This window comes from Astyanax mexicanus, chromosome 3 (assembly GCF_023375975.1).
Source record: "Astyanax mexicanus isolate ESR-SI-001 chromosome 3, AstMex3_surface, whole genome shotgun sequence".
In the NCBI taxonomy this organism is placed as follows: domain Eukaryota; kingdom Metazoa; phylum Chordata; class Actinopteri; order Characiformes; family Acestrorhamphidae; genus Astyanax; species Astyanax mexicanus.
The window spans coordinates 48,362,899-48,389,627 of NC_064410.1; the positions used below are offsets into that span (position 1 = coordinate 48,362,899).

Sequence of the window (26,729 nt, forward strand, 5' to 3'; positions counted from 1 at the left end):
GCTGCTGTAAGTAATTTGGCAATTTTTTATTAATGGCAAATGTTTTAGTAACTGATAAAAATGTATTTGGTAATGACACTAAATGATTCAGTAACTGCTATACATGATTCAATAATGTTAATAAATCATTTGACTATATTAATGACAAAGGAGTTAATAACTTATATGAATAATTCAGTAATTATTTAGTTACCTCTATAAACAATTCAGCAACAACTGTAAATGAAGTGAATCTTAAATTGCTGTAAATCAATCAATCAATCAACCTTCATTTACATTGGAATACATTTTTAACGAAGCCAAATCTTTACAAAATTAAAATGACTGAAAAATAAGTAAACAATATAAGATTTAATTAGGAATTAATGATTTCGTAACTGCTGTAAACAACTTTTTAAATGCTATAAACAGTTCAGAAACTGATATAAATGAAAACAGCTACAAAGTGATGCAAAAGCAGCTTTAAATTATTGTTAGAAGTACAGTATAAATGATAATGATGATCAATGATTCAGTAACTGTTATAAATTCAGTAACTGATACATAAATAATTCAGTAATAACTGTAAATATTTCAGTAACTTCTATTACCAGTTCAGTAAGAACTTTAAATGATTACCTACAATAAATGATTAGTACAGGCTATAAATGATTCAGTACCTGCTATAAATAATTTGGTAGCTGCAATAAAGGATTTAGTTTCTACAGTAAATGATTCAGTAATTGCTATAAATTATTCTGTTGCTGCTATAAATTCTTCAGTAACTGTTATGAAACTAATATGTAATTTGGCTTATAAGCATAGAAATATAAATGTGGACAGCTACACAGGCCTTAAAGCTTAAAAGGTTAATACATTTTAAAAGGTTCCATTCATTTCTCATTTGCTACTATAAAATCTACTATAAAAAGTTGCAAAACACCATATTTCGAAGTGATTGTTATTGTATGTTTTTAAGCCAAAAGCAGTTATCATTATAAATTTATGCTGTCACATTACAGTTCAGTCTTCCTTAATTTATACAGTTAAGTGATCAGACCAGTATCTATCTCTTCTAAGCACTGTAATTAGGACCTTTTTTAATTCCATGGCTCGGAGGAACTGATGAACTCTGATGAACTGATGAACTTGGCGTATTTTATTTTGGCGTCATTTAATTTTGAATCAGTCTGAGACGGTGAACTACAGCTGACCCTGGACTTGTATGTTCCTTTTTTTAATCAGCGTGTCCAGAGAGACGCTGCGCAGCAGAAAGAGGTCCGACTACAATCTGAACAAAGCCAACGCCCCCATTCTGACCAACACCACCCTCAACGTGATCCGGCTGGTTGGTGAGTAATTGACCACTGACATTACATCCACTTAACGGTAACAGAACAGTGACGCAGTTGACCCAGTGCAAGGGACCTCAATTTGCCCATCAATTAATAAGCTAATGGCAGAGGTGCGCACTGAGACTCACCTGTGTGCTTTCTTGGCTTCCGATCATTAGTGCTGTTTTACATTATCCAGATCGTCTTATTTAAAAATCGAGTCTTTTAAATATATGTTTTTTATCTGATTCACTGGCTAAGGTAGCACAAATGAATGCATTAAATATTTTTCAGTAGTTTTTTTCTGTCTGTTTGTATTTTTGTAATTACTTCATAAGCTCATTTTGCACCAATATTTGCACACAATAAACATGTTGTGCCTCAAGCAATACACTTCTATACTAATCAATGTAGCCTTTCACAGAGACCACGTGTGACACGCATCACTGAAGCAGTATCATTTGTTGTGGTGTCTAGGCAGAAACAGTACAAAACCTTTCTGCCAACTAGCTTAATGTACTTGTAGTTGGTGTAAGATTCAGATTGTTCCAGATTGTTGGCAAACTATGATTAATATTTATTTTTTGGTCTTGAAAAATGTATAGTTGCTTTGTTATGTTCTGTTACTATTAAGTCAGTGATTAGAATAGAATAGACTAGAATAGAATATTTGTCATTAGACCAAGTATTAGAATTAGAAGTGCAATCCTGTCCAGGAAACAAGAAAACAATAACACACAAACAAACCACAATGCAAATGATGACAAATTGCACAGTGCCCTGTTGATAAAGAAAAATATTACACTTATTAAAAATATTTCACAGTCCCATGTTGTATTATTAAGTCCTATATTGTGCTATTAAGTGCTCTTACTTGGGTGGGGTAAAAACTATTTTTTAAGTCAATTTGTTCTAGTTTTTATAGTTCTGTATGGTCTACCTGACAGCAACAGCTCAAAAACATGGTGTCCAGGGTGGGATTTATCCATCACAATTTTTCGTATTTTTTGAAGACAACAGGAACTGTGTAATTTCTCCAGGGTGGGTAAAGAACACCCAATTGTTTTTTCCGCTTACCTCACAACCCTCTGCAGTTCTTTTTTTTTTTCTTTGGCTGAGGCAATGAGTCTATAACATAATACTCTTAAAATTACAATAATATGGGTTATCACAATAATTTATAGGACGATATATTGTCCAAAAAAAGAAAATCTTATTGTGACAGGCCAGTAATGGTCTTTAATGGTCCACAAAATGCACAATTCGGTTTGCATCACAGTTTGGACCTCATGGTTTACTACAAATTCAATATAATGAGTAAAGAATAAAGGAGTAACCAAGGTTTCTTTTTATTTACTATTTAACAAATAGTAAGTGCAGTTTACAGTTTGTTTTATGTACTGTGGTATAGCATCCTCCCTGAGATGAATGTTAGCAAATGCAGTGTATTATCACATTCACACACATTCACACACATTCACACACATTCACACACAATAACACAGACACATTATCCACATCCATATAAAGAATGAAGACAGATAAAAAAAAAAAAAAATACTCTCTCAGAATTAAGTGGCAGAAAGGAGGAGATGCAGAGCAAACACATCCATAGCATTGTCCTTAATCCACTACAGTTCCCACAGTACCAAGGCACATGCCTTTGTAAAATTACCATTCCTAATAGTTGTGACCTTTCAGTACAAATACAAGCCATTTGTCACCTGATACTGTAAACAAAACAGCTAGCTAACAAAATTAAAACATGCAATTAGCAGTGATTTCTGTAAACAGTTATTTAAATAAGCTATGCTTATTTAGTCCCCATTAAATTCCTATTCTTTAAGCAACACAGAGATAATATAGGCATTTGTAGCTTGTATTCTCATCACAGCACATACAGAATCCACTTGTGACTCATGTGTCGCATCCTGTGTGAAAAAAGAAGAATTTCCGAAGCATTCCACGCATGCAGGTTTACTTCTGACAGAGATGTGTAGCTTGAATTGTCTTGGTTCTGACATTTTTCTTGTTTGTCTGCATTCCTTGATTCATAGGTTTCATAGTTTTTTTTTCTGCTAATAAAAATGTTCCTTCAAATCCTTTGAGAATTACACTTCAGATAATAAACATATATATTTTATCAGTTAAGTAATTTTATTTCACAAAAGCCTTCCACTCGTCGTCTCTCTGTGCTCATTATACGGTGTTGTTTTGTGCTGATTCGTCTCTATTTTGTTTTTGGGCGAATATGACTGAAGTCAGCTTTGCTTTGAGATATACAAATATAGTTTTCCTCAGCAAAAAAGTTAAGTGAATTTTCTTAACATTCATTGGCTGTTATTCAATCCTAACATTATTACTATCTTGTATCTGGTATGTATTCTTTATTACTGTTTTTCTTCATTTTAATTCGGGAGCCTGAGGGGCATGGAAATGCACTGTCCAAACAGAAATGACGGATGCACCTTGAGTATTAGATTCTGTTATGATTGACTGGAGAACATTTCTTGACTTGAGACTGAAATGCACTAGATGCATTATTGACTGCTGTAGGAGCAGATTTTTAACCCGATTCCTGCTGAAGGAACGTTTACTGATACGATGGCCTGTTGAACCCTTGTTTTTGTAAGTATAAAAGAATATTACAGGGTTTTATAGAATATGATTTGTTTTATACACTTTAAAAATATAAAGGTGCTGTGCAGTGTTGTGAACAAACTTCTAAGGTTCTGTATTAACTAAAAGGGTTTTCGTACTCACATATCTTTTAATAAAACTGTCAATTCTGGAACCAGAATGTTTTTTTTTCTGTGGCAAAGTTTATCAAACAATAATATAATATAAATATAATATGATAGAAATTCATAAGCCAATTTTTTTCTTTTTTTTCGCTCACACTGAGTATTGGGATTTTTATGAAGGAATTCTGGTCCAACAGTCTAAGTGCTGGCCTTATTAAATAAAGATTATGAGATAAGGTTCATGGGAGTGTTAAAGCTCTTTCTTAATAGTTAAGGTGGCCCTGCTTTTAACACCCATAGCTCAGCATGAACCATGATGTATATGCCAAAATGCAAATTATGGAATAGCAGTATGTAAATTGACAGCTTTGGAACACCTGGTATAAGTTGTGTGGTGTTATCTTGTAAATATGGTTGAATACTGGTATTGTGAGCTGGAGTTTGAGAAGTGGAGCGAGGTTGGAGCAGGGCTTGATGGTGTGTGCCAGATGGATGGGACATTCCATTTTTGAAGTTGTTTGAGGATTTAATGTGTCATGAGTGTGCCAGGACACATTAAAGGCATTATTACCCACAGTGGACAGTACAGTTGGTGAGAATGATTGTAGCTACCTGTGTTTGGGTAGATCATTCTATCAGACAGTAGACTGCACGTTGAGGGACGTGATGATGGTTCCTGTCTCGTGACTTTTAGCAGGTTAGTGTATGTTAGTGTTGATTAATGCACTTGAATAGGCAACTGACTTTCTCCTCCAAGTGCGTATACTGTAGCTAACATGGTTTGAAGTTTTTCTGGCTTTATTGTTATCATAGGAAGCACACACTGGCCTCCAGTACTGGTATTACTGTGTCCTAGTTAATAACTAGGAGAACACTTTCCCGTCCCCCTGTGTATTAACTCACATGTTGTTGTGTTTCTCTTTCACAGGCAAGTACATGCAGATGATGAACATTCTAAAACCCATCGCCTTTGATGTCATCCACTGCGTTTCCCAGCTTTTCGACTATTACCTGTACGCAGTCTACACCTTCTTCGGCCGGAATGAAATGGTATGGCTCCTGCACGTCTCTGACAGCCTTTCCTTCCATTAATCATCATTGTCCTGAATCTTCACACACAAAGTTCTCGGCCCACTGATAATGAATTATTCAACACTCGCGCCGAAGCGAATGCAGCTTTTATGCTCTCTCCGTCCCTCCTCTTCCATTGCATGGCACGTGTGAGCACAAAATGAAATGTTTATGAAGCTATCACAGCGGTCTCGCGTTTTCCAGCGGTGCTCTTGGGCCCTGTGGGTGTACTGTTCCATAATTACCGCCATTATTATCTGAACAAACTGAGCAAGCGTCTGATATGCTAGGGGTGTGCCCTATTATTCTGAATGTTGAAGCGTAGGGGGGTTGATACCAATCGCATAAAGTATTTTATTTATGTTTTAAAAGTAGTTTTTAAGTGAATGTTTCCACTATTTTCCAAGAAACAGTGAGAGGTTTTCGTGAAAAAATTCTAGAAAGATTAAAAAATGTATCTCCCTTGTTAAAGGAGGTAAGGAGGCGTCTCTAGTAGTGTCTTTATGAGGCTGGGGAAAAGGAAAGGTATTCTTATGGTAGGTAAGATAATAGGTTAGGTGTGCTTATGTTTATGCCAAAAATAACTATTAGTAGTTTTCAAGTTTTTTTTTCCCCTCATTACTCCAAGAAACAGTGCAAGATTCCATGTTTATTTCCTAGAAAGATTAAAAAGCTGATCTTGCTTTTGAAAAGGACAGTGCTGTCCTGTAGCAGTGTGTATAGGAGGTTGGGAATGTGAAATATATGCTTATGCTATATGCCTGGTAGAAAACTTTTTTTTTTTTAGTTTCCCCCAGTTTTCCAAGAAAAAGTGCAAGAAAGAAAGAATCTTTACTCTCATCAAAGGAAGAAATGACTCTTATCTAGCAGTGTGTTTATGATGCTGGGGAATGGGAAAAGCTGGCGCACGGCAGAAATTAATTTTAGTAGTTGTGAGATTCCTAAATATTTTCCCAATTATTGTCTCTATGAGGCCAGGAAATGGGAACAGCTAGTGCTTATATGCATGGCAGAAGTAGCCTTTAGTTGTTTTTACATATTTTCTTTTTCCAATTTTTTTTTTTTCAGTTTTCCCAGAAACAATATGAGATTCCCAAATATTTACTAGAAAGGAGTAAACAAGAGAGTTAAAAAGTGTAACTCCTTTGTGAAAGCAGGAAAGGACTTTTCTCTAGCAGTGTATTCATTAGGCTAGTAAATGGGAAAATATGAGCTGCTGCTTATGTACAGAAATAAATATTAGTCATGTTTTTTTTCCAAATGTTCCAAGAAAGAGTGCAAGATTCTCAAGTATTTTCTCGAAAGATTGAAAAGCTTGACTCCCTTGTGAAAGGAGGAAAGGACTCTTCTCTAGCAATGTCTTCATGAGGCTAGTAAATGGGAAAAGATTAACTGCTGATTATGTACAGAAATAGCTATTAGTCGTTGTTAAGGTTCCCCCCCCCCCCCCCCCCCAATTTTCCAAGAAAGAGTGCAAAATTCCCAAGTATTTTTTCGAAAGATTGAAAAGCTTAACTCCCTTGTGAAAGGAGGAAAGAACTCCTCTCTAGCAGTGTCTTCATGAGGCCAGGGAGTGGGAAAAGGTAAGCTGGTGCTTATGTGCATGGCAGAAATAACTATTCAGGGGAGATCAGCTTATGTGCCGTGTTAGGGATGGAGCTTTAATTTAGGACACACACTTATGTCTATCCATTGTTGGTCTCTCTTTTTGGTCTCACACTTCTCTCTCTCTCTCTCTCCTTTTCCACTCTTTCCTTTCCTTACCACGGTATATTTGATTCATATCAGTCATCAGTCTTATTTGAGTGGTTTGTGGCAACACTGGAAATCCTAATAGTTTCATGAATATTTACCAAGCAGCTGAAATCGATTTGCATGTGTGCTTCTGCCATGACCTATGACTGACTCCGAACACATAAAGACTTCAGCTGCCGTGTGTTGTGTGTTATTTCTTTGAGTAATGAAGTACATTAATATTCATAAAGGGGGGGGGGGGGGGTTGCTTGGGGTGTATGCCATTTTACGTCTTTCACAATATCACTTCTGCCTTGCCTAGCACTGAAGCTTGTGAGTTTACAGTTAATAACCTGCCTTTAAAGCAGTGAGTGGAAAGAACGGGTGAAGAGAGAAAGATATGGAGATGTAGAGATACACCGACTCCTGTGAAAAACTGAATCACCTCCAGAGTGATGAAGAGCCTCCTCCGAGTTGAGGAGAGTGCAGAGCAAGCTGAGCGTAGCGATGTTAGCAGTACGGTAACAGCAGCACACGGCTGTCTCAATAACGAATAGCTCTTTTTAGAAAGTTAATTTGAACATTAGCGGAGGACTGCACATTTATTGACCGCCTGTCAGCCATTCGTCAGGCTTGGCTTACAGAAGCTGGTTCTGCTTGCACTCTGCAGTGGAGTGCTGTCACATAAGCATGTACTTTCACAGATTGACACAAACATGGCAATGCGATACAGATCACGATACAAGGCCTATGATAATAATATATTGCAGTATATTGCAATCCTGTAAGCAGAGCGATATACCGTATTTTTCTCATTATAATGGGCACCGTATTGTAAGGCACACTGATCAATAAACGTCTGTTTTCTGGTGTAATTTCGTACATAAGGCGCACTTTTATTATAATGGTGGTGGTGGGTGGTAGCTAACTAAGTTAAGTAAAGCTAAGACAAGTAAACAAAATTGTAATAAAAAAAGACTTTCTTTTAAAGTCAATGAGCACTAAAGGTTAATTAACACAGCTTTCTCTCTGAAAACTGTTTATTTGGGTGAGTAGTGCGCTTTCGTTTATTTACAGTAGGCTTAGATTCCCGATTAGATTTCAGCTCTAAGGCTGGAGCATTAGCATTAGTGGCTAACCATTAGAGGGTAATCCTAATGCTGCTCCAGCAGTGCTAGTGCTAGTCGAGGTTATCTGCAGGCTACAGGCTAATAATACTCCCCTCTGAATGGGGAAATAGCGAGCACGGTCAGTAGGTAATGCTAATAGTGCTCCAGCAGTGCTAGCCTGGGTTGGGAGCAGGCTACAAGCCGATAATACTCCCCTCTAAGCAGCAAAAAAAGCTAGTGTGGGCCACAAGGCGCACTGGATTAAAAGGCACACGAACGATTCTGAGAACATTCAAAGTGTGCCTTATAATGCGAAAAATACGGTAATGCCTTAAACAATTGTTTAAATTCAAATTTAAATTATGTCTCATAGCATATAAAACACAAAAATCATATTAACTCTGAGTAAAACAGAACTTTACTTTTTGTCCAATAAGAACAGTGGGGTCTAACGACAGAGTACAGCACTGCTATCTAGTGGTCTGGGTTTAAACACAACACAAACCAAACCACTGTTTGATACCAATCTTTAAATGTAAAGTAATAATCAAAAACCTATAGTGTGCTTCTGAAAATTGATACAATATTGCTAAACTAAATATTGTGATTCTTCAATATATTGTTTGTGGAGTTTAGGTGGCAGTTGACAATCCGTTTTAAAACGATAGGTAATCTTGAGATTAGGACACTTCAGAAACATTGTGTTCATTGTGTGTTGTTTTGTCTGTTCTTGTCTGTTTTTGTCTGTTTTGTCTAACATTGCTGTCACATTTTTGTTCTGTTATGTGTTTTTTTCTCCAAAGCATGCTACTTGTCCATCCACACCCGTCCCAGGTGGCCAGCCGGGAGGCTCCAGACAGGTGCCCCCCGGCTGCTGGGTAAGACCAAAGCCTCACACATTTACAAGAAGCTGTATATTAACCCTTAGAAGTTGTAGTTATCTACAGCATTGTGATACCAAAGCAGGTGAAGTTTAATATTAATTCACTTTAACTTGCCACGTGTTTCTATGATCAATCCTGAAAAGAGAGAGTTTACATTGAAATATTTCATTTACAATGAAAAAATATCCAAAAAGAAAACGACATAAAAAAACCTATCCAGTCACTTGGCAAACACTGTTATAACCACCTAGCATACATAGTAACACCCTAGCAACCACTAAGCAACATCATAGTGCCCACCTTTAACCACCTCAAATGTCATAGCATAGCAACCAATTTAAATACCATTGTATCCACCTAGCAACTCTATAGCACTCTATAGCAACCCCATTGCAACAACCTTGTGCAAAAACACCCTTGCAACATTCTAGCAGTAGGAACCTCTTAATCTGTGCAACCATTCTGTGTTTCCTTTCAAAATTAACTTCTCCAATGAATTGTGTAATTAAATAATCTGGTAATTACATTTAAACATAACAGAATTTAATGCATGGGTTAAATCATACAGCTCTTGTGGTTTCTTGTGTGTATGATAACCACTGTTTGCTTTGCTGTGTTTTCTAAAATAAGCCTGCATTTCAAATGAACTGTGACCAACAGCACAGTTATTAGACATTTGTTTACCGCAGTCTCCCAAAATACAGTTTGCTTCACCGTTAAAGCTGCTGGAGCTTCACCTCTTTCCCAAGTGTTGTGCAGATGATCTGTCTGATGGAATAAACTGTGATGTAGTCTGTATTTATGCAATGTTCGAAAGTGAGAACACTCAGCAGTCAAAATCGAGGCCTAGTCAGATTTATGTCTGGTTTTGTTTCGTCTGTCCTCTTCAAAGAGTGAACACAATGTGAACCAAATGTCAGCGCTCTTCCTTAAAAACACCTTCCTAGGGAAAATAGTCCCGTTTTGGCGAGTGGAAAGGTCAATAAATCTCGTATTTTAGCTCTGTCCATATTTTGAATATTCTAATTCTTTGAATGTTTGAAGAAGGACAACACAGCGGTGGTAAGGTTAAGAGTGCAGTTTGCTTGAACATGGCTTGTGTGTGGCTTGTGTAAAATTGCCCGGAATACTATCATCGTGTTCCCATCGTAAATTTGGGTTTTCTGCGCATGTTTGTAGTTGTTCTGCTGTCTAGGTCAGTTTGCCAGATCATAGCTCACTGCAGCTTAGCTGCCTGACCACAGCCAGCGTGTTCACTACAGGATGACTTACTTTCACCCAGATCATCATGTACAGTGTGTGTATTCGTGATTAGTGAGTGTGTCTGTGTGTATTTGTGTATTATATTGTTTTATACAGTGATTGTTGTGGGTGAGGGAAGAAAAGGAATATCTAGGATCCAGTCTGAATATTTTTTCTTATTGCTTTGTGTTGTCATGTGTGTTTTTGTGTGGTTTACAAAAGGAAATGTAAAGACCCTTCCAGAGTTTTGGATAGGGAGTGTCTCCTCACTGTGTGTGTTCTGCTGTGTTTTTCCTGCAGTATGAATCACCAGGGCTGGGTCTGATCAGCAGCAGACTGAGGACTACGCTCAACCGCATCCAAGAGAGCCTCATAGACATGGTGAGAGAAAACCCCCTCCTAATAAACGTGCACTTCTGTCTCTCTCTCTCTTTCCACTGTCGCTCCCCCTGTTTACGCGTCCTCTCTCTTAGTTTTATTGTTCTACATTAAACAATTCCAGTGTTTTTTTATTTTTATAACACAGCTTGGTGGTTCCTCAATTTGATTCATTTATTCAATACTGATAAAAATTATCCTTACATATACTTTACAGAATGTCAAAATCAAAATGTTGGACCCCTCTTCTAATGGATTCATTCAGCTCCTTTAAATAGCATCCATTACTATTCCAGATGTGCAAACAGCTTGTCTAGTGAACATGACTTGAATAGGAGCAGATAAACATGAACCTACTGGCACCGTGCCTAATGCCAGGTCTGGACAAGAGGTGGATAAAGCCCCCAGCACTGAGCTATGGAGCAGTGACACTGTGTTATCTGTAATGGTGAAGCTCCATCCAATACGTTTGTTGATCCCTAAAGCAAAGCATCTAAATATAGTAGCTATATATATATATATATATATATATATATATATATATATATATATATACAGTGCCCTCCATAATTATTGGCACCCCTGGTTAAGATGTGTTCTTTAGCTTCTCATAAATTGAGTTTTGTTCAAAATAATATAGGACCACGATGGAAAAAAAGAGTAAAATACAACCTTTAACTCAAGTGAATTTATTCAGTAGGAAAAAAATCCCACATTAAGAAATAATTATTTAACATCAAATCATGTGTGCCACAATTATTAGCACCCCTGATGTTAATACTTTGTACAACCCCCTTTTGCCAACAAAACAGCTAATCTTCTCCTGTAATGTTTCACAAGATGCGAGAATACAGAAAGAGGGATCTTTGACCATTCCTCTTTGCACATTCTCTCTAAATCATCCAACGACCTGGGTCCTCTCCTCTGCACTCTCCTCTTCAGCTCACCCCACAGGTTTTCAATGGGGTTGAGGTCTGGGGACTGAGATGGCCATGGGAGGAGCTTGATTCTGTGTGCGGTGAACCATTTCTGTGTAGATTTGGCCACATGTTTAGGGTCATTATCTTGCTGAAAGACCCAGTGACGACCCATCTTCAGCTTTCGGGCAGAAGCCACCAGATTTTGTTTTAAAATGTCCTGGTATTTTAGAGCATTCATGATGCCATGCACCCTAACAAGGTTCCCAGGGCCTTTAGAAGAGAAACAGGCCCACAGCATCACTGATCCCCCGCCGTATTTCACAGTGGGCATGAGGTGCTTTTCTGCATACTCAGCTCTTGTGTTACGCCAGACCCACTTAGAGCATTTGTTGCCAAAAAGCTCTATCTTTGTTTCATCTGACCAAAGCACACGGTCCCAGTTGAAGTCATAGTACCGCTTAGCAAACTCCAAACGTTTGCGTTTATGATTGTGAGTGAGAAATGGTTTCTTCCGTGCATGCCTCCCAAACAGCTTGTTGGCATGTAGATAGCGCCTGATGGTTGTTTTGGAGACTTTGTGACCCCAAGAAGCTACCATTTGTTGCAATTCTTTAACAGTGAGCTTTGGAGAACTTTTTATTTCTCTTATCATCCTCCTCACTGTGCGTGGTGGCAAAATAAACTTGCGTCCTCGTCCAGGCTTGTTTACCACTGTTCCAGTTGTTTTGAACTTCTTAATAATTCCTCTGACAGTAGATATGGACAGGTGTAGGCGAGTAGCGATTTTCTTGTAGCCATTGCCTGACTTGTGAAGGTCAACACACATCTGCCTCACTTGAATGGTATGTTCCTTTGTCTTTCCCATGTTGAAGATAAATGGCCTCTGTGTCACGTCATATTTATACCCCAGGGAAACAGGAAGTTGTGAATTACTAATTAAATGTTCCTACATACTCTGATCAACTTCGTAAACTACTGTAGAAGTGACAGAAATACTTTTATTAAATTTATTTCCTAAGAATTGTTAGGGGTGCCAATAATTGTGGAACAGGTGATTTTATGAAGAATAATTATTTCTTAGTCAGGGATTTTATTTCCCCCTTAAAATTTACTTGAGTTAAAGGTTGGACTTTCCTTTTTTTCCCCATCGTGGTCCTATATTATTTTGAACAAAACTCAATTTATGAGAAGCTAAAGAACACATCTTAACCAGGGGTGCCAATAATTATGGAGGGCACTGTATATATATATATATATATATATATATATATATATATATATATATATATATATATATATATATATATACATATATATATATATATATGGAAAGTAGAGATGTAGTCCAGCTTAATTTCAGAAGAAACAATGAATGAGCATATGTCCATATTTTATATGGTCTGGTGTTGAAGCATTCCACAATATATAGTGCAGTGTTTGAATACAGGCCACAAGTGTAGGTGATACAAAACTCTTTTTCTCTGCAGTAAAAAAGGGTAATTACATTCTGAAAAATTGAGAGCTTTGAAGACTCTCCTACAGGACACTTAGAAAAGCTGTCTGTCCACTCTCTACTCCACGTATTAATTTTAGATCAGTAACAGGAATCAAACACAAATTCTGCATGTTTGAAAACAGACATAAAAACTAGACAACCGTAACAAAATAAAAGGTTTGTCTCGTTTGTATTCAGGAAAATACTGATTTTAAAATGAGGTTTAGGAAAGAGACAATTTTATGATCGTCATTCATTATATTTTTAAAATTGCACATTTACTTAGATTTAAAAAATACATATTTCTATTACAATTACAATTAGAATTTGTAGTAACGTTTATGATCAAACATGAAACACTTTTATGTAATGCTTGAATATACAGTAAATCTTTAAGATTCAGGTGTGTAATATCAGGCAGAAATTTTTCAAAAATGCGGGCCTGTTAAGGGGTTAAATAAACAGAGTCAGGTCATATTGTGCTTAAATATCAGACCACACAATCCAGTGTTTGTCCATATACATTTTTTTCTACCAGAGTCGTTTATTGGTTCAAACAGAAAAACACTGCTGGTAATTTATTTAACATTACCTACAGAGTTGTGTGTACCAGAAAAATGTCATAGAAATGATAGAAGTAATGAGAGTGTCATTACTTCTATCACTTCTATGACATTTTTCTGCTACACACAACTCTGTAAGTAATGTTAAATAAATTACCCACACAACTTCAGAAATGCTTCCATCCATCTGGCATCCACGTTCAGGCCACAGTCGAACTGAGATAATTCACAATGCCTTGCCATGAGCATGCTGTCCAGTGTTGAACCTCACTCTTAACATAATACCTCACAAATTATACAGGTTTGGGCACTTTTCACCTTCATGGCTTTTGGCATGTCAGTGGTCCCCATCAAGTTCTAGGTGACTGTTTGACCACAGTTTTTGGGTTTAATTTCTAGGCATGAACTAGACTGTTGTACACAGTGCACAGACTCTATTTTCAATATTGAGTTGAGGTTAGGATTTCAGGAATGCCTTTCTATAAACTTCATCTTAGCCTGCTTTATCCATTTCACAACCACCTTTGATGTGTGTTGGTATCACTATCCTGTTGAAACACACTGTTATATGCAAGTTTTAGTTGTATAGCTGATGGTTTGAGGTTATGCTGAAGTATTCTGAATTCTGAAATAGTCCTACTACTTTTCTTTTTTTAATCCCATCCACTTGTAATGTACCAGATCCATTGGCAGAACAACAGACGTGGAGCATGATGTTCTTGGGCTTAAACGCTTCACCTTTACTCCTCCAAACATACCTCTGGTCATTGTGGGCAAGCAACTAAATCTTTGTCTCATCTGACCATAAGACTTTTCTCCAGAAGACGTTTTCTTTGTTCTTGTGGTAAAAGTCAAGCTAGATGTGTCATTTTTGGAGCAGGGGCTTCTTTCTTGAAAGACAGACTCTCACTTTAATGGCAATGTAAAACAAACACTGGTGTTCCAGCAGCTTCCAGTTCATGGTAGGCTGAGCCTTGGTAGTTCTTTTATTTGTTTCTCACCATCTGAACCAATTGATTTCCTCTCAGCTGAGAATGGCAGTTTGTATCTTCATAATTTTTACTTATATACAATTGTTTGACATATATTTTGGAACACTCCTGTTAATAATAGTTTAAGCTACTTTAAATTGCATGTGTTGTTGACACAAATGTGCAAATGCACAAACAGCATTTCTAGTCCTTATAGAGAAGTATTGCCAAAACATGCACCTTGCCTGATTGGCTAGTGGGGGCTGAACTGTGAAGCAGTGGAACTGGGTCCTGGAACCATTGTGCCCCATCCAGACCCCATTGTGCTTTGTGTTTTTCAGTCCAATGTGGGCTGTCAAATAAAAACAGTTGTAGTTATTAATGATTACTAACAGGAAGTTCAGAGATTGTAGCCTTGGGCAGTTTTGGACATTTTAGTACTTTCAACATTGGAAACCAATGCAACTTTCAAACACAACAAGCTAACATGTTAGTGAAAATACGGTAATATAATACAATGCGCTGCGCCCCCATTAAATACAGTGTATTATTTTGCATTGTTACATATCTGTATCTCTGTATCTGTGTATATGTGTCTGTATCTCTGGTTTTCTGTCTATCGCATGCTCACTCTCTCTCAGCCTTATATAACAATGATTGTGAAGCTGAATGGAAATGGTAGTGTGCATTAAGCCTAAGCCTGTACTCCATCATGCTCCATCATCTCATGGCCCCTATTTCTCCGTTAGCAGACCCAGGTGAGTTAATCGGCCCCAGCACACTTAGATGGACCTTTTTTTAATTAAATGAATGCTCTGTGGTTTCCATGGTTGCCCCCATTAGGGCCCCCCAGGGGCATTGACCCGCCACAACCCTCAGTGCTCCACATACACTCTACCTTCAGCACAAATAGGTGCTTATTATTGTATAGATCCCCCACCCCATAGTGTCTGTCCCTTCCACCCCTCACAGTCTGGATGAGTTAGCTCAGTGAGAGTATGCTCATGTGGTACTTTGAGTTTTTCTGACTGTCTTTAGTAAAGTTTGATGCTTAAATTCAATTCAACAGCTGTTTACTTCACCCAAGTATGATTTTACCATATTCACAGATCATCTTTTAGCTGGATTGGCTGATCACCAGTACCGGTGATCAAACGGTAGGGAGATGCCAGATTAACCTTTTCAGGCAAACCTAGTAATGCATCGTCATGGAGGGCTTCTGTAATGTTTCTGCATTTTGGTTGCATCAAAATGAAATGTTCTTAACTTTTTAGAATCAACCACTTTAAAAATCTTGAGGAATTTAAGGTTGTTCTTCAGCTGAAAGATTCTGTGAATCCCTGTATCAAAATAACTGCATTGTAAAGCTTGAAACAACAAAAAAAACTCTTATCTTTCCGACTGCTGATTTGCTGTTACATGTTGTTAGAGCTGTTTGTGAGCTCGGCTGTGTTGCTGTGCTAATAACTACTCACTGTACAGTCATCAAGGTGTAGGTAGGTTAGTACACATTCTGTAAATATGTGGGTCTGACTTAGGAACGGCAAGAAAACAAACAGGCTGGGCTGGGCTGAGCCAATGAGTGAAACACTGGCTGTTAAAAGTGTCATTTACTTCATTATTCCTTCTGTTGAGTGACTGAGGAACTGTGGCTTTTTGTGACTGAAGAGCCTCATAACTTCCGTTGAATTTTCCATTAAATTAGAGTAATATCGGTTGATCTTCATTAACATATTTTGGCTAAATATTGACTGTGTATGGATACCTAGCCGATCGATTTTTCTAGTTAAATAAAGAAATTTTAATTTAATAATTTAATAATTCATTTTAAATGTTCGTGTTAATATTAGTATAATTTTTAATGCTAAGATAATTGTAATTGATAGAGACAGTGTTTAGTGTTCAGTTGGTTCTTTAACATCATCTTTGCTCTGCTAATATGCTTTTGTGGAAACCCAGCCCAGGTTTTGTGCTGCTGAAATGTGGCTTAGTATCCTGAACAACAGCCAACAGGACAATAGGCCAGAGTTGACCACACGTCACGCTTGGTGGTCGTGACAGGGTTGTGTTGTAAGCCAATTGGGTGTAAAGACACTGTGAATAAAAACACAGTGCAAGCATTTGGACAGACTGTATTCAGTGTGTGAACCAGCAGGGATCTTTCTCTATAGCAGAAGTGTTGCTGGCCAGCTGCTTGGCTTTCTTTCAGCAGCAGAAGTGTTGAGTAATAAAATGGTTCAGCTGCAGGTTTTCCTCATTTCCATCTTTTATTAAGCATGTAACTAGTGCACGTCCAGGTACAGCTTTATGCTTCCTGCAGAAGTGTTTTCAGTCAGGAAAGACTGGAATGGATTACAGCATTACAGACAGTTTCATTTCATACAACATGCATTCACAATGCTATGACTACTATACTCATATGGTTTAACCAAGCAAGAAAATGTGTGTGAACTAGTAACAGTACTAAAAATATATACATATAAACATATATTTAACATTTTAACAGTATCTCCAAATGAGGACAGTATTTAAAAAGATTATAGAAACAGGTTTTTGTTCTATGTCCACCTGTCGTTTTTCACCTGTCGCTCCAACAGTAGTCACTTGATTGAGACAGGTCTCTTAGACAGGTTTTTATTATCAACACTTGTTTCTGTTAGTTAACAGCAGTGGATTGATAACTAAAATAGATAAGCTAAGGTTATCTTAGCAGGTGGACTACAAATACAATGCCATGAGAGAAAAGAAATCTGTAACAGAAGTCACTCAATCTGAGTTATTCTTACTTAAAGTCTTACAATTAGGGTAGTAGTCAGTCACTCCTCCAACACGTGTGAGGTCAATCACCCCTTTTTTAGAGCTGCTGCTAATGAATCATTGCCTGAGCAGCTAGCGCACTCGGAGGAAAGCACAGCGGCCAGGTTCCGATTTATCCACTCACAGAGGCCTTGTGCCGCCCAGCGCCACCTTAAGTGTGATGGGGAGAGAGCGCCATCTACCCACCCCAGAGGGAGCAGGGCCAATTTTGCTCCCTCTAAGCACCGGCAGCTGATGGCAAAGCTGCATGAGCGGGGGTTCGAACCTGCGACCTCCCGCTCATAGTGGCAGCGCATTAGACCGCTGGAACACTCGCGCACGTAGTCAGTCATATCTAAATTTGTTTTGTGGTAAAGAGATTGTTTTCCTGCTAAGCTAGTGCTAATCAGATTCTCTTTCCTAATTTGCAGCAGTTAAACACTTGTAATTGTTTAACTGATGGTTTATCGCTTATTGAATAATTGATGTAAAAGTGTGCACATCATCCACACAACATCTGTCACCCTGTAGGCAAACTGAACACTTTTTTTTTTATTGTTTTTCAGTTTTAAAATCATGCAGAATAATGCATAATGCTACATACGCCTTTGGTTTAGTTGCACAACGTACACTACTCCTCACACACTGTAATATTGTATACTGCAGTAAAATAGTGTATAGCAGTATAAAAAAAATGGTTACCACCCAACCCTGGTCTTTAAAGTCTTGATCTGTCCAAGGTCAGGCTAAAATTGCTGCTGTTTTTAGGAGTGCATGTCCTACACAGAGAAATACAAGGGCATACTATAGAGTCCTCAAACAGCTTGTGAAGAGCCTTAGAACCCTAGCTAAGTATCTAGGGGGGGGGGGGGGGGCTAACCCCTTCTCTGTGCTCGGATGAAGGGGCTACGCTACGTGCATTGATTAGTCGTAAAACGGAGTGTGCATGCTGGATTAATTAAATATTTAGCTAACTATCATGGAAATAAGACAGATATTGTGTTAAATTATATTACAAGGCCTTTTTAAAGGCTACCCTTCAACGTGAAACTAAGTAATAGGCTGCCTGACTGGTGAGTTTTATGTGTACTTAATGTTTTGGCTGCTCTGGCGTCCTGTAGACATACAAATTAGTGATATTTGTTAAACACCTGTACTTGTACGAAAATTAAGCATTTATTGTTGGGTCTATTGTATACTTTTGTGGTTTGTAGCTGTATTTGTGGGCTGTTAATGTGTGTTAAGTTCATATAACTCAGTCAAGACAGAGAATATGTAGTTATTGTAGTATTTATCAATGTGATAGATCACATGTATACAGGTCATGTGCTTTTCTGCTGTTGAGGAGCTGATATTATTATTCAGGGTTACATTAAAAAGTTATGTAGCAGAACATCTGAACATCTGTCTGTGATCTAAGCAGCAAGGGAAATCAATAAATGTCAAGCTCAAATTGTTGCCCCTAGTTGACTGAAATGCTGTAGCATTGTTATAAGTAGATTAGATATCCCAAATACATATATAAAAAAAATAGTGGTGCATTGTTACAACCTCCTCCCCTGTAACCATTTGAGGCATTTGATTCTGAGCTGCACTCTTGTAAATGTATTGCTTATCATCCTTGCCAATGTAAGAGACAATTAGAAGTATGTGGGCAGTGACTGTTACAACATTTGAAGCTGATGTTTTCATTTTTTTGTATATAAAGAGTATAAAACTGTATGATTAGTAATGACTGTAACTAATATTTGCTCTCTCTTTTTTGGGCATTTATAAAGCTTCTATGACAGAATGTGTAGACAGTATAAAAACTTTAAATGGTATGCAGATTTACCAAAATCACAAAATGTATTACATAATAGTGTACAATAAAACAAGGAAACATCTTATGCTTTCGTTTCTTTTAGAGACCACAGTATATTAGCTAAGAACAAGAAAGGCTGCTTAAGCATTGTCAGTGTTCTTTTTACTGTATTTAGACTACAGACTTACTGTACATATATATGGGCTGGTTTGCAAGGTTTGGGATGTTGGTGCTACCTCTCTAAAAGGACTGTTTTTTAGAATGGATTATCTGGTGTAGTAAACATAAAAAATACTGAATGTAGCAGAAAAAATACAGCATTCTTCTTATGCAAAAATGCAAAAAAAGAATGCTGTAATCATTTCATTTTTGATCATTTGTTTTGGCCTGTTCATTGTAAAAGCTTGAGAAAAACCTAAGATCTGAGAGATTAAGGTGATACATGCTGATTAATAGTTACAGTATTGGAAGTATCATATTGTATTGTTTCTTTAGTTTTATTAAATTTTTTCTCTAATCTTATGTTTCTGCCTTTGTAGCCTGTTTCTGTTTTCCTTCATAGTAATATTTTTATTTTGTCTCTATATCTGTCCTCCTCTCAGCCTATCTGTCTCTTCCTTAACCTGTTTCTGCCTGTATTTCTCATTTAGATTCTCTCTCCCTCTTTCTCTCTCCTTCTTTCTCTCTCACTCTCTCTCTCTGTTTATCTCTCTCACCTACCTGCTCAGTCTGTCAGCTTCTTTTGCCTTTAGCAGTGGTGATCACATATACTGAACAAGCTTGCCCATGTGGGCGTTGGATAGATACATGTCCTAGTGTCTTGTTAAAACAGTATCGTTCAGGAATGAGTTATGGGCATCTTTAGCCTAAGCCTGATTTGATTTGCTGTAGTTCTTTGTTGTGGAAACAGCGAGGCTAGACATTACATCATGGTGGACAGCTCTGCGTCCTCATCGTTTTATCGGGACATCAGTGGTTAGTGGCACTCCCTGGACCTCGAGCCAACGAATTGCTGCTGTCAAGATGCATCAGACAGCCAGAGCTAGCAGTAGATGCTTTAGAGTGTTATGTCTAGCATCTCTATGTCTGGTGAAGACGTCAGGACAACTGATCATTTGGGATGAAGACAAAAAAAGACTGAATGATTTGTCGAATAATCATTATTCTGGATGTTGTAAGCAAGCCTGGGTAACATTTGAATAAGCGGGGCAGTTTTAAGATATCAACGAAATAAACAGTATAAAAAAAAACACAGTAATTTTGCTTGTAGCAACTGAAACACTGAGAGACATTATTAGTAGGAAATCCCCCTGTTTGCTACCTTCTTTTGAACTGCATGGTATGCATGGATAATCAGTGTAGCAGCAGTCCCCAAGCCCCATGAGAGAAACTGTAGCAGATCTGGACATGCCTGCAGAACTTGAGCCAAATTGTCACATTTTCAGCCCAGCATCTGGAAGATATTGCCCTTAGCATCATAGTATTCTCTGAAGAGCATCTGTTTAGCGCTCCCTTCAAAAGACTGCTGAAGACACTGGTGATCACATGGACTGCTGTGATTTCCTTTAAAAAACACTGAGCGTTCATCTGAAGCTCTCATGGAAGTATGATGGGTAAGAGCCTTAGGTCAGCCATCAGGGGGCAGTGATGGGATATATAGGCTTGCAGCTCAATAATAGCACCGCCTCCGGTGGGAAAAGCGTCCTACTTTAAAAGCACATTTACTCCCGCCACAACAGGCCCCTACTGCACACCCACTGCAGCATATGCTCCCTGCCATTATAATGCATGAAATTGCCATCCGGCCCTGACATTAAGATGAGAGCTTAGGCTGAGGGTGGGGCTGGAGGGCATAGGGGTTGGGGGTGGTAGGGACATGCAGCAGCTGTAAAAGTGCGCTCGGCCGAAGCCACGATCCACACGTAAAGATGGAGACGAGGCCTTTCCCTGGAGAACACTTACTCTGCCACTGTGGCCTGGCCTCTAACACAGGCTTAATGATATCGCTTTGTGGCCAAGAGCAACCGGCTGAATTAAAAGCTCTTTAAAGCATTATCGCCTTCGCAGCTGGACCGCCTGGCGCATTGCCTCGTGCCGTTTCTTAGACGGCGCTGGCTGCCTTTTTCAGTCTACAGAGCTTTTAGTCCCCCTCCCATCCCCACCCCCACACACACACGTAGCTATTTTCGTTCAGCTCGATAAATCATTCATCACCCGAGATAAACTCGCCGTCTCTGGAAAGTTTTGCCTCTCTTCTAATCATTCTGCTTGCTTGCCTAGGTCTGCAAGCTTTTACCTTATGAAGATCACTTTGGGTTTTTTTTTTAAACGGTGGAGTCAAATCTAGGTCATTGTGTGTGTGTGTGTGTGTGTGTGTGTGTGTGTGTGTTGTGGTATGTATGAAGGAGATCGTCATTTTCTCTGTATCAAAGCTACAAAAGGATGAAGTGGTTTGTAGCAGTGCAAGAAAAATATCTATATACTGAAGTATTGCAATACTGCATCGATTCTCAAAACCACTATCAATTTTTTAGTTAAACATTTAGATGCAAAGATCATTTTACCTTTAAAATGTAAAACATATTGAAGTGAAACAATTAAAATGCCATTCAAGTGTAGACTGTAAAAGAATTACAGACATTTTTACATACACTGACATGCTAAAGGAACAAATGGGACAGTGATTAGCATCATGTCTCATGGAAGCTAAAAAACGCTAAACTGACCTGCAGGATACACTGTGGGTGGTAATGCCTTCTTTAGTATATTCTTGATACACTGTAGGGTGAAGAAGGTAAATTGGCACACAACTTGAGACTAAACCTCACTCACACGATAACACCTCACAACGCGTGCATGTTTGCGCATTCCCGAGCTGTTCCCTGAGGTAATACTTCATCAGTTTACGTTCTGCTGCCTCATAACTTTTGTCATGTCAGTGTTTCTCCATTTTCACAGACTCAGATCTTCACAGTAATTGAACAATTAACTGATAAGCAGGTTCATGACGAGGTGTGGCCGATTGATGATTCATTACAGGAGATAAAAGGTCTGCACTGCTGAGCTCAAGGTCTGAACTTTGTTTGGTGGAGAAATATCCTTCACAAGTCAAGAACCCTCTCGAGTTGATGGCTGCAGTCAAACAACTCCATCCTTAACACTTAAAGACAGATAAGAAAAAAATCTCTCCAGTTTGGAAAAAAAAAACAGTTGTTTGGACATACAAAGCCAAGATTAGCTGCTTTATGGAGATAGATAGATACCTGGTCACATCATCTGTCAAACATGGTGAAGGGTGGATTGCTGGATTGTATGGGCATGCATGGATCTTAATGGAATTGGATCACTGGTGTTTATTGATGATGTGACTGCTGATTGAAGTAGCAGGATGGATTCTGAAGTGTATAGAGCTATACTCTCTGTTTCACAGTACATATACATAATAACCCAAAACATACCACAGAAGCAGTCAAGGAGCATCTGAAGAAACAGAAATGGAATGTTCTTGTGTGGCTTTCATGCTGTTTTCACATATGAACTCACATATGGATAGTGTTCAACAAATGAGGCCTATGCTTTCTCTGAAACTTCCCTTTTACATATCGTCGCTGTCCTATGAAAAACACTTATCTCCATTTTTGCCGATTTTTAGTTTATTACATAATTTGAACAGACAAATTGTCCCTTACACTGTTGCAAAATTTCTTGATGAACGGACCAATAGAAACTCTTCAAAATGACCTGAAACAAACTCTTTTTACATCGACTTCCATTGAAAATTTACAAGGTTTTTTCTCTCTCCTGTAAAGTTGGTGTTTTGGAGATAAGTGTTTTTCATTGGACAGCGACGATATATAGTGTGCAGCTGCAGATAAGTAGAATACATCTGTTGAGTTTATACAACATACAACATACAGCCTGAGTGCAGACGTGTTCTCACTACAGGAAAGGTTCCACATGGTTTATGCAAAGAGCTGCACCCATGTAGTGCATAGAAGAGGCTTGGCATGATGCAATGATGTACTGTGAATTCTCCAGACAGTGCTTATCAGACCTGCTCCTTACTCTGGTATTACCCAGGCTTTGTACCAGGGAGCTGTCAGGACAGAGTGCAGGTAGTGTCGGATACAACTGATTCAGACATTTGCATTCATTGCAATCTGGGTTGCCATGCATATGTGAAAGGGTCTTTAGTCACCTGACCTAATTCAATTTTTTTTTCTGATTTAAAGACCAAACTTAAGCTTAATGACGGCCAAACAGCAATTGGAGCTACCAGCAGAGCAAACCTGGCAACACATCTTACTGCAAAAAAATTGCACTTACGTATTATTTTATGTAAGTATTTATTGCATACTTAAAATCGTTTAATTTCCCCAAAAATTGCCAGTACGCCTTTTAATCCAGTGCGTCTTCTGTATGAATTTTACCAGTCAGGTTGTAAGGAGCTGTAAAGCCACTCCGCCAAATTGCAGTGTTATTCATGAGTTTCAGTTTAGTTCAGAGGTGAGTATTATCGGCCTGTAGCCTACTCCTAATTCTGGCTAGCACTGCTGGAGCAGCATTAGCATTACTCGCTAACCACGCTTGCTATTTCCCCGTTCAGAGGTGAGTATTAGCGACCTGTAGCCTACTTCTAATTCCGGCTAGCACTGCTGGAGTAACATTAGCATTATCCGGTATCTGCGCTCGCTGTTTCCTCTTTCAGAGGGGAGTATTTATTGGCCTGTAGCCTGCTCCTTACCCCGGCTAGAACTGCTGGAGCGGTTAGCCGCTAATGCTAATGACCCAGCCTTAGTGCTGGAGAAATTGAGGGAATCTAAGGTTACTGTAAATAAACAAAAGTGCTTTACTCAGCCAAATAAACAGTTTTCAGGAGAGAAATCTGTGTAGATTAACACCCAGGGCTCGTTTTACTTTAAAAGAAGTAGAAGTTCCTTATAGTGTCTCTTAATTAAAATGCGCCTTAAAATCCTGTGTGCCTTATATACGAAAATAGACTAGAAAATAGACACACCTATATTGCACCTTATAATATGGTGTGCCTTATGGCACGAAAGATACGGTATATTAAGTTCCTTGAGGTGATTTGGCCATGTACAAATGCTTCAAAACTTGACTGTAAAACTGTAGATCATTATTTAAATCACAGCTACTTCCTCGCTTGTTTTCTAATGAATTTGCGTACCTTAAGACGCCTCATACATGCATATTCACACTCAAGCGCATGAGGGGGAGACCTCATTTGTAAACACATTACAAAGTTAATTGCATTGTGCGCTGAATAAATGAAGAGGGCAGCGCAGCAAGCACTGGTTTTTAGCTGTTATTTCACCCCTGTTTCGTTTTAGCGAGAATGTAAGAAAAGGCCAGACAGGGAGCTTTGAGTATGTAATGGATCTCCTCTCTCAGGAGGTTGATGCCACTCAGCTCACACACACTGCTTTGCCTTCCATTCATCTGCCCGATCAGGCTCGTACACTCTTTTCCCTCTACTCACACTGTCTCCTCTCTTCTCCGACAGCAATCTAATGAAAAAGCTCCCCAACCAACACAGTGCTAATCCTGAAGAGTGTATGCATGTGTTTGTATGTGTGAGACGGCGACTAGTGGTTCATATCTGATGGTGAGCTCCTTTTGCCCAGCTGGAGACCAGCGATTAGCTCTCTGTAGTGATGCAATCCAGCATTCCCCAACCTGCTGTGCAGGGAATCTCTGTGTAAACACTGCATGTCTGTGGTTTAGAGAGGGAGACTGGCGGAAGTGTGTGTGTTTGTGTGTGTGTGTGTATAAGTGGGGTTGTGGATGTGTGGGTGTGTGTGTGTGAGTATATGTGCGTGTTGACAAATAAGTGCCGTCTTTGGGTACTTAAGTGCTGATCCCAGCCTTTTCTGCTGTGTTGGCAAACTCGAGGGAGCTATGCATCAACCTCCAGTCATTCAGAGCGGATCTGCTCATCCACAATTTTCTATTGTATTTTTAACATTCATTGCCATGATGCAATAAGTTCTTTTACAGGTCCCCAAAATTGGTATGTAAGCCTTAGAAGTTAACAAAATATGAGGTAAAATGACTCATTACAAGGTATTTTCGTTTTTGGATTTTAAACAGATTGAAGAAAGTTCTTTCTTTTTGTTCATATAAACCAAATTAAATGACTATAGTGTTTCAAAGGGTGCAGCTATAATAAATAAAGACCTCAGTTAAATAAGTGTTTTAATATTCAAAATAGCCACTGGTGACCTTCAAAGACAGGTTGACTGGTTTCTAATATATTTCTATTTTAAAAAGAATGCAGTTCATATTAAACATTGTTTACATTTTGTGACTGTTTCATGCATACTGTATGTTTGTATGTTTTATTGTGAGGGCAAACCATATACAGTAGTTACGCAAAGCTAAAATTTGAATGTTGCCCTGTTTGGTCCCACTTTATAATGTGTCCCTAAGTACTATCTAGTTACACAGTAACAATCCCTGTAACTACAGTGTAACTACTGATGAAGTAAACATTGTTACAGATTAACTACAGAGGTACAGGTTATGTAATTACACATGTGTATTAAGGTTAATTTTGACTTGTGTAAGTACACACGTGTACCAGTAAGTACACGTGTATAACAATGTGTGTGTACTTACACATGTGCAATAGTGTGTGTAGTAGACAATAGCTGTTAGATAAGTTTATGCTCAACTTATCAAACGCAGTATTACACATGTGTAAGTACACACACATCGTTACACATGTGTAAGTACACTTTCTTTATTACTTGTGTAAGTACACTCACCCTGTAATCTGTAACAATGTGTACCTTATCAGTAGTTACACTGTAGTTACATGGATTGTTACCATGTAACTACATAGTACTTAGGGACACTTATTATAAAGTGGGACCCCATGTTCTATTCACTGGAAATAAATAAGCCAGAAACCATGTAGTCCAAATCATAATAAATAAATGTCTTCCTAAAATCATATATCATAATATGCATTCTGTATGAATGAAATTCCTCAGTTGCTGTTATGAAAGTTGCCCTATTGGCTAAGTTGTTATGACAGTCACTAACCCACCAGCTGGGCTTCCCAAAAATACCCTGGAAATAATCCAACTGGCAGCATTATACCAGCATTCGCCTAAAAAACAACCCAGAATTTTTCATTCGAGTTTTTGTACTTTCAAGTTTCATTGGCTGCTCTTTTTAACAGCGCGGAATGCAGAAAGTATGTTATTCCTGTCAAGATCTTGTGTTTGACGCCTTAAAGATCTCATGACTCAAGGCTTTTCTGACTCTTCAACACATTTCACAGCTTTGTGGTAAACCCTAAGCAAGTGGTCCAGTTACACGGGTTGTACACAGCCATACTCTGACCTTCTAGCCCAAACATCAGGGAGCTCAGGTTAAAATGTCTGAGACATTTCCTTCCTGCGTCTCAACAAGCCAAGGTGTCCACCTCCACTTTCTTCATGCTTTACATTCAGCATAGTTCTCAGCATAGAGAAGTGGTGCTTTTCAAGTATGTTGCATTAATGCGATGGCCTCCTGATAAAGCCTGAGAGTCTCCGGCAGTGTTACTGGAAGTACGGCAGTGAGAGGATGATATTCTGCTGAGTAATTATAACTGCTGAAAGTGAAGAAGCTCCCACAGTGTCTGTAGCAGATAAGTAGAAGATAAGCAGATGAACCCTGGGTTTGTTATGCCCTC

At 38.5% G+C, this 26,729-nt stretch overlaps 1 protein-coding gene across 2 annotated transcripts in view; it reads left to right on the plus strand.

The window, feature by feature from the left end:
* vps50 (VPS50 EARP/GARPII complex subunit) overlaps nucleotides 1-26,729 on the plus strand; it is a 203,357-nt gene that overhangs the window by 121,971 nt on the left and 54,657 nt on the right. The window contains exons 20-23 of one of the 2 annotated variants that reach the window (XM_007259800.4): nucleotides 1,225-1,331; nucleotides 4,986-5,107; nucleotides 8,775-8,849; nucleotides 10,398-10,478. In XM_007259800.4, coding sequence (XP_007259862.3) covers nucleotides 1,225-1,331; nucleotides 4,986-5,107; nucleotides 8,775-8,849; nucleotides 10,398-10,478 — 385 coding nt within the window. The remainder of the gene's footprint in view (nucleotides 1-1,224; nucleotides 1,332-4,985; nucleotides 5,108-8,774; nucleotides 8,850-10,397; nucleotides 10,479-26,729) is intronic. The other variant, XM_007259801.4, reaches the window with a different exon arrangement.